Source organism: Myiozetetes cayanensis, unplaced genomic scaffold (assembly GCF_022539395.1).
Source record: "Myiozetetes cayanensis isolate MyiCay16 unplaced genomic scaffold, myiCay2020 scf3, whole genome shotgun sequence".
NCBI classification, from domain to species: domain Eukaryota; kingdom Metazoa; phylum Chordata; class Aves; order Passeriformes; family Tyrannidae; genus Myiozetetes; species Myiozetetes cayanensis.
Window position 1 is genome coordinate 73,328,168 of NW_026087521.1, and position 7,725 is coordinate 73,335,892.

The 7,725-nt window shown below is 46.7% G+C and overlaps 1 protein-coding gene across 3 annotated transcripts; it reads left to right on the forward strand.

The window, feature by feature from the left end:
* Positions 1 to 1,407: 1,407 nt before the first annotated feature.
* Positions 1,408 to 7,492, forward strand: LOC126644818 (C-type lectin domain family 2 member L-like). Of its 3 annotated transcripts, none has more exons than XM_050324597.1 (5): positions 1,408 to 1,547; positions 2,356 to 2,439; positions 3,370 to 3,554; positions 4,196 to 4,296; positions 5,674 to 7,492. In XM_050324597.1, exons 1-5 carry the CDS (start codon positions 1,481 to 1,483, stop codon positions 5,789 to 5,791), a joined length of 555 nt encoding a protein of 184 aa, XP_050180554.1. In that variant the 5' UTR covers positions 1,408 to 1,480; the 3' UTR covers positions 5,792 to 7,492. The 3 variants fall into 3 exon arrangements, with proteins under 3 accessions (XP_050180554.1, XP_050180556.1, XP_050180555.1); XM_050324599.1 differs by having other exon boundaries at positions 4,196 to 4,267; positions 5,674 to 5,799; XM_050324598.1 differs by lacking the exon at positions 1,408 to 1,547 and adding an exon at positions 1,742 to 2,051.
* The last annotated feature ends 233 nt before the right edge of the window (positions 7,493 to 7,725 follow it).

Genomic DNA, 7,725 nt, shown 5'->3' on the forward strand with positions numbered 1-7,725 from the left:
CGAATGGTAAGAGAGAAAGCCACTCCTTCCGAGTGAGTAAATGCTGAATAACCTGTTCTTAGAATACCAGCTGTGCAGACATTCATATCCCACTGCATGTTGAACCTCTCTGCTGCCCTAATTCCACACCCTGCTCTCAGTCTCTGCCCCTCTGGATTCGTGTCTTGCCAAACACTTCGAAGTGTCTGCAGCTTGTGCTCTCTGGACCCATCACCTCCTCCCTCTCCCTGGAATCTTCAGTTCCCGAATCTCCACAAAGCCACCATGATTTAAGCCTTGCTGCACATAACTTTTGGATTATTCTTTGCCATTTTGTCTTTCTATTTCTTCTCAAGTGCCACCCCAGGCATGGTGGACAACCCAGCCCTCCCAATCAGCTGCTTAAATGAGCACCTGCTGCAGACAAAGGCTAAAATCAGCTGCAACTCAAACTATAGTCATGGAAGTGTAAGGTTGATATGGCTCTTCATTGTTTATTATGCAAACATAAACACCTGGAGCCAATTTTCACCAACTGCCCACTGCTCAGACTCTTTATTATCTGTAAATACAAACACCTGGAGATAATTTTCTGACCACTGCACAGAGTCCATTCAAAGTAATTGGAGACAGCTGTGAAAGCACACACGCTTTTCTATTTGAGGTTTCTCCCCCAGGTGCAGGAGGATGCTCATTTTGGATAAACCGTTGGCTGAATTCCTTATCAGCCTTGCACAAAACCCGAACGATGACTCGAGAGAGCTGTGTCCCTCTGGCTGTGTGAGCATGCAACACAGCCAAGATCTGCTGCAAGGAAAGCAGTTAATTGTGCAAAACACGCCGGATGAGACGTCTGCACTTAAAAGCCATGCAACTTCTGTCACACGCTCGTCTCCTTCTTTTTTTGGATCACTTTGGAGTGTCAGGAACTACCTTGCTATTAGGTTAGGTTCTGGATGATGTGATTGAAATTCACAGTAACTTCTTCATCCCCACGGCTGGAAAGTCAGTATCGTCAGGGGCTTTACACTCCCCTGGGTGAGGCAGATCACTGGCCATGTTTTCCAAAGAGCTCACGTTTTAGGCGATCAGCGTTTAAATACTTCATTTTACTCTCCTCCTCCGTATAAGGGAGGAAAATAAATAAATAAACATTGAATAAATTAATAAAAACAAGAAGAGCCTTGTGCCTTTGCGTCAGGTCCTGGAATTCGCATGTCAGAAGAGAACCGGGGCAAGACCTGCTGGGAGCCAAGTTCTTCTTAAAGAAAAACAAAACAAAACAAAACAACACCACTGCCCGTTTCCTATTTCAGGGGAATTCCAGAGTTATTATTCAGGCACAAAGCATCGTGACCATGCACGCACCAGAAGAGGACGGCGCATCCCGGCCGGCTGTCCCCACCCTCGGGGCCGGGACCTGGACCAGGAGCAGGACGGAGGGGAGCGAATCCCGACCAGCCGCTCCCACCCCGCACGCTCGGGAGGTTCCGGCCCCGTGATGTCCGCGCCCATGGGATGCCGAGGGGGCGGCGGCTCCGCGGAGCCTGGGACGGGATCCCGCAAAGGTGACGGGGCACAGGGAGAGGGGCTGGGCTGGGATCCCATGGCTAGAGCCGGGACACCCCCCCGGGGAGCGGCTGCGCCGTCGGGGATGAGCCGCGGTGCAGCCGCCGGTCCCGGGGCGAGGATGCTCCTCCCTCCAGTCGGTCTCCGGGGAGGATGGTCCCGCTCCCGCCGGTGTCCGGGCTGGAGCGCCCTGCCCTGCGGGCGGGGCTGTTCCCCTCTGCGGTCTCGGCGGCTGGAAAACCCCTGTGCTGGCAGCGAGAGAAGGCCCTGCCTTGGGAGCCGCTCGGGGACTCCTCGCCGCTCGCTGCAGCCTGCAGGGTTGGATGTAAGGCAGGGCAGTGGCGGCTTGGTGTGTCCTTCCCACCTCCAAACGCCTGGAAGGGAGCGGGGAAGAAAAGGAAACCCTGAAAAGCTTTGGGATAAGTTGGGGATGTTTCACGGGAGAAATCTGGAGCTGCAGAGCTGAAGACTTGTCCTGTTTCACTTATCCATGCCACGTTTAGGTATGAGGTCAACAGCAAACTTACCGTCCACCCTCTTTTGTCCCATGCTCATTTCTTTCTCTTTTTTTGATGGCTTGGGAGTGCCAGGAGCTACCTTCCTATAAGGTCGAGTTCTGGATGATGTAATTAAAAATAACTTGGAATTCTTGTTGTTCTAAATGTCACAGACTTCCTATCCTTCAGCTCTGCTCCCAGCCTGCTTTTGGAACAGCTTTATGGGTCCGGGGCTCTACTCCTCTGTAAATTGGTTGTGGGTTTTTTGTTTTATTTTGTTTTTTTTAAATCCTGACATTTATTTTTTCAGGTCTATTCTCCAATATCTGGTTCTGGCGAGCAGTGGCTGGAGTCCTTACTGCTGCTGTCATTTTGGTTTCCTGTATTCAGTTTGGTAAGTCATTTTAAAAGAAAAAATAATTAGTAATAGAAATTACAGAAGTTTTAGGTTGTCAGAATTTCATCAAAACCTTAAGTGGTTTTATTCAGAATTTACCTTATTTCTAAATTAAATAGATGTTCCATGATATTTTCAGCCTGGAGAAGAGAAGCTTTGGGATGACCTCATTGTGGCCTTCCAGGACATGAAGGGAGCCCACAAGAAAGATGGAGAGAGACTATTTCCAAAGGCCTGGAGTGACAGGACATGGGGAATGGCTTCAAACTGACAGAGAGCAGGGTTAGATTGGATATCAGGGAGAAATTGTTCCCTGGGAGGGTGGGCAGGCCCTGGCACAGGTTGCCCAGAGAAGCTGTGGCTGCCCCATCCCTGGCAGTGTCCAAGGCCAGGTTGGATGGGGCTCTGAGCACCCTGGAATAGTGGAAGGTGTCCCTGCCCATTGCAGGGCATTGGAATGAGATGATCTTTAAGTTCCCTTCCAATCCAGGCCATTCTGTGATTCTATATTGGTTAAAAAATACAAGTCAGGTGCTGGAGAAAGGGTTCTACTTGTTGCAGTGGCATTAGGGAGTGCTAATAAGCAAAGCTATTAATTCAGCTGTGAGGAAGCAACACTTGTAAAAAATGTAGTTGTCAGAAATTTTTGTGTTGTAGAAGAGTCCTTGGAGGATACTTTATTCTCCTCTCAGCTACCTTCTACCAACCTGTCCCTGATCATCCCTTTAAAGTATGTCAGGAGCCATAAGGGTGCTGGATCCAGAGTATTTAATTAGTTTGCAATAATTATTTCTGCTGGGCAGAGGTCATAATGCTAAGATTAAACTGAGATCATTTGGGATGATGCAGTCAGAAAGCAAAATAAAACGCTCCGGAGATCTTTTCCCTTTGGAAGAAATAGTTGGATTGTTTTTTGTCTTTTCCCAGTAAACCTTTCCTCAGCCAAAGATTTTCCTGCCTGCCCTTCCCTGGAAGTGTGCCCACCAGGCTGGCTGTATTTCCAGAGGAAATGCTACTACCTGTCGGAGAAAGAAGCCGACTGGAACTCCAGCCAGAGCCACTGCTCTGTGCACAACGCTTCCCTCCTGGTGATCGGGAACCAGCAGGAACTGGTAAGGGAACAAGAGGGGTGTCCTGATTTCAGCCTTTTCAGGAAGTCCCCCACTTCCTGAAGAGAGCTGTTCAGGGCCACAGCCTGCAGAAAACTTCCTGCCTTCTCTCCCTGAAAACAGAAAGTCACTTTTATCAGCTGATTTTTAAAAATGCCTGAGGGCTTATCTGAGTTAAATCTGGTGCTGCTCTCAGCTTTAAGTACTCAAGGCAGCTGTTGGCAGTTGAAGGCAGCTATCAGGGTAAATAAACGTTGTTGCAACTCATTTTTCTCTAATTAACTGTTTTATCATATCAAGATAGGTTAATGACACATGGGTTAGGAGATATCCTAACCACAGTTTGGAGCATCTCTTTCTATATTATACTACAATATCAGGAAAGATTCCGCCCTGCACAAAAAACTAGGGGAATATATTCCTCCATATCTGTTACAAACCTTGATGGCAGTCCTTGATATTTCAAAACAGCCTCTCTCTAGGTCAGTCAACCCTGTCACAGGCACCAGTACTCTGTACATTTAGGTTTTAATATTGTTTCTTCAGAGACCAAGGCAAGATTGATCCAGGGCTAGAAAGCAAAACAACAAGGGCTGTATTTTTGTAGCATGAACTTCTTTTCTCATATGGGTTTATTCCTACAGAGTTTTATGATGAAGATAACAAAGCAAGACCCATGGATTGGACTCTACAAAAGAAACGAAGAGTTCTTTTGGGTAAATGGAAAAGCATTAGACAATGAACTGTAAGTTGATGTTGAGAGGTTTTGCTGGTGGTACTAGATTATAGGGGAGTAAGAAAAGATAACTAATACAGATACAGACAGTGCCTTGAAGGAAATATCTGTAGTTAGGTAGGAGGGATGATTACTGAGAGAGAATGGAATGCAATAAAGATTCCACATAGCATTGATACAAGTGTGAGGGGTGAAAGTTGGGAGATAAATTTGTAGTGTTCAGAAGGAACATAAAACAGGAGCTCATGGCAACCAACAGGATGGCAAAGTGAAATGTAAACCAGGAGACCACCAAAACCCAAAGCAACCAGTGGAGGAATAGAGGGTTACAATAACACAAATTCCTCCTTATAGCATATATTTTGCAAAAGTACAGACCCCCGTGTAACCTGGATGAGGTTTACAGCAAAGAGATTTGGGAGACTTCTAGGAGACGTTTTCACACTTCTTGTAAAATGTTCCTACAAAAAAGGCTGCAGGAGGGAAAGGGGAAGCTGTGAGTTTATGTTGCAGGAGCTGCTGTGTGGTCATGGCCCTGTGTTGTTTCCCCACTGGTGTCAGCCGTGGGGCAGTTTGTTCCTCCCACTGGAAGTCCTTCCCACTTGTTTAATCCCCTGCCTGCAATACAAGCATCCACTGATACTTTCATTGTCAGTGATGAAGTTCTTCCCATTCTTAGACTTCTGCCTCAGTGCTTTGCCTCCCCCTGCCCCTCCTGTCTTTAAGGAGGGCGAACACCTCGATGTGTAAGCTCAGATGTTGTTCCAGTCGTGGGGATTTGTCCCTTGGCTTTTCCAGAGACTGTTCTAGTTGGGTTGGCCCTATCCACAGAACATTTTAGCACTTTGTTTTCAAACAGAGCTGGTGAAGGTGTCTCTCACCTCTTATACAGGGACATCTATAGCGTGGGAACTGAGGCTCACTTCCTGATTTCCACCACCCCCTGAACCACAGTGCCCCATTCTCTTCTGAGGAAGAGAGAAATGAGACAGAGATTTCTTTCACACCTTCTGCTGGAACATTTTAGCTGTCTAGGAGGATGTGGAAGACAAAGCTGGCACCAGTCTTGATAGCACAGCATCCTTGAGAAAGGGAAACCTAAGTTCCAGTCTCTGGTCCAACGGTGTGTTTCGTATTAAGTGATCACTAGACAAGATTCAGGAGCACTACAGGTCCTACATTTTGTATTCTGGGCACAAAGTCCCAGTAAAAAAAAAAGAAAACCCCCATGGTGTTCCCTTCAAACACAAGCTGCCATTCTCCTCCTGGGATGCCTTGCCTGTGGCAAATCGGGCTTTGTTCAAGAGAACCCACAGCTGCCTCTGCTCTGTCCCAATATTTGACCGTGGGTATCAAAGTAATCATGTCTTTCTTTCTCCCTTGCAGCATTGAGGTAAAAGGCTCTGGAAACTGTGCCTATCTTGAGTCAAAGGGAGCCTCAGCCTCTGGATGTTATTTAACCAGGAAATGGGTCTGTAGCTTGACCATTAACTCAGCACGATGAAGGTGGAGGAAGCCGCCCCCTGACACTGTCACCTGTCTGTGATGTGGTGTCTACACAGGCTGTGTCAATGCTCTGGGGCCTGGGAATGTGTCTCAGCTCCTGCCTGGAGGTGAATGACTTTTCTGGTAGCCAGAATTCTCCACCCATGGAGGAAGCCTCTGGATTTAAAGATACCATTTCAAAGGTTCGCTCCAGCACCTTGATAAGTCATTTCCTTGCCCCACTTTTCCAGCTACTGCCCAGCCTGTAGTTTCTTCTTCTTGTGTCATCAGTATTTCTTCCATTAACCCTTCTTCTGGAGGAGCAGCTGCTGGGTTTATGTCCTTTTTGGTGTGCATCTGGAGGTTCTTGTTCTGCTTTTCCCTCTGTGTGCAGGGATGAGGGGACAAAGTGGGACTGCCTGAAGGTCTGCCAGTGCCTCTCACAGACAGGGGACTGCAGGAATAAGCACTGTTGTTTTAGACAGGATCACAGCAGGTTTCCCTCTCCCAGTTCGATGGGAAGCATCCTGTGTGACTCTGCATTGTATTCAATGTTTTGTTAACGTTATTTCACGTTAGCCTTGTTAAATCCCAGTGATCATGCTGATTACCTGAGGATCTGCTCTGAGGGGGGGTTAGAGAGTTTGAACTATTACTTTTAATAGCGAAGCTGCAGGCATTAATGTGTAAAGTTAGAAATAGTTCTCAGTGGGAAGAGGCAAAATCAAGAGAAGAGAAAAAGAGAATTAACAGCGAAGGAAGTTTCTCTGTGGTTTCCTCGTGTCCTGTGCCAGGACAGAGTGTGAGGCTTCCAAACAAGTGGTGCATTTCTGGTTGGATAATCAGTGTTTCCAGAGAAGGAAGAATGGGAAGTTCACCTTCCTTATTTTCTGTGGCAATAGGACTTCACTGTAACAGTATGGATATCGTCACCAACTTGTGACTTTAAGATGTTTATTAATATATAATCACTAATTTTGCTGAACTGCACTTTTTTAATTGCTTGTATTCTTTATAGGCACAGTAACAGGACTCTACAGTGTGAAAAGCCTAATAATCTGTGTATTAACTTATATGTTGTGTTGGGAGGGTGTTATTCTGCAATGGTTTTAAATTAACCTGGCTCTGAGGGATATGGTATGTGCAATAGTCTTGAAAAGATAATAAATAGATGTGCTAGAGGCACTGAGTCAGACTGCTCATAGCATTTTTGTACTCTAGACCTAGAAATAGTGTTTATCCATTCAATACCTAAGTAATGCAATTACTGAGTGCACTCACAGGCATTAATTTCACCACCTCATCATACCTTCCAGGCAGAAACTGTGGTTCCACGTGAAAGGATTTGCAATGTAAAGGGACAAAATAGAGGTGGAGAGGCAGGTTATCCTCTTTATTTCTTTGCTCTATGAAGTTGTCTTAAAATCTAAGCCCCTTCCCTAGGTGAGAATTTGCTTTCAGGTTCCAAGGTTCAGCATCAGAAGAAGATGGGAGCAATCAGCTTATTAACCACAAGTGCTGCAAGTCACTTCGTGTTTGGTCTGCTATCTGCACAAAGCAGCTGGGTAGCAGCTCTCGATAAGGTACTGTCCAGTAAATGTATTTTTTCCAGCCCTTAACTGGCTTCTGTGAGCCCAGTTTGGCTCTAAGGAAAACAAAAACAAAAAAAACCAAACACAACAAAACAAAACAAACTTCAGAAAATACTGAAATGCTGAAACCCAAGCAGCAAGTCCTGGGGTCGGCAGCTGCCTGAGGGACGTGTGTGACAGCAGTGGGATCCGGCACACTTCTCAGCCCCTGCAGATGCCGCTTTTCCTGCACATCACACAGTTCACCTGCACAGTGCTCATTCTCATCCTTCCCCTCTGCCCTCCCCTAGGGGCAGCTGCTTCCAAAGTCTGTCCATGTGAAGGCTCAGCAGCCCCAAAACCCAGAGGTGCCAACTTGCAG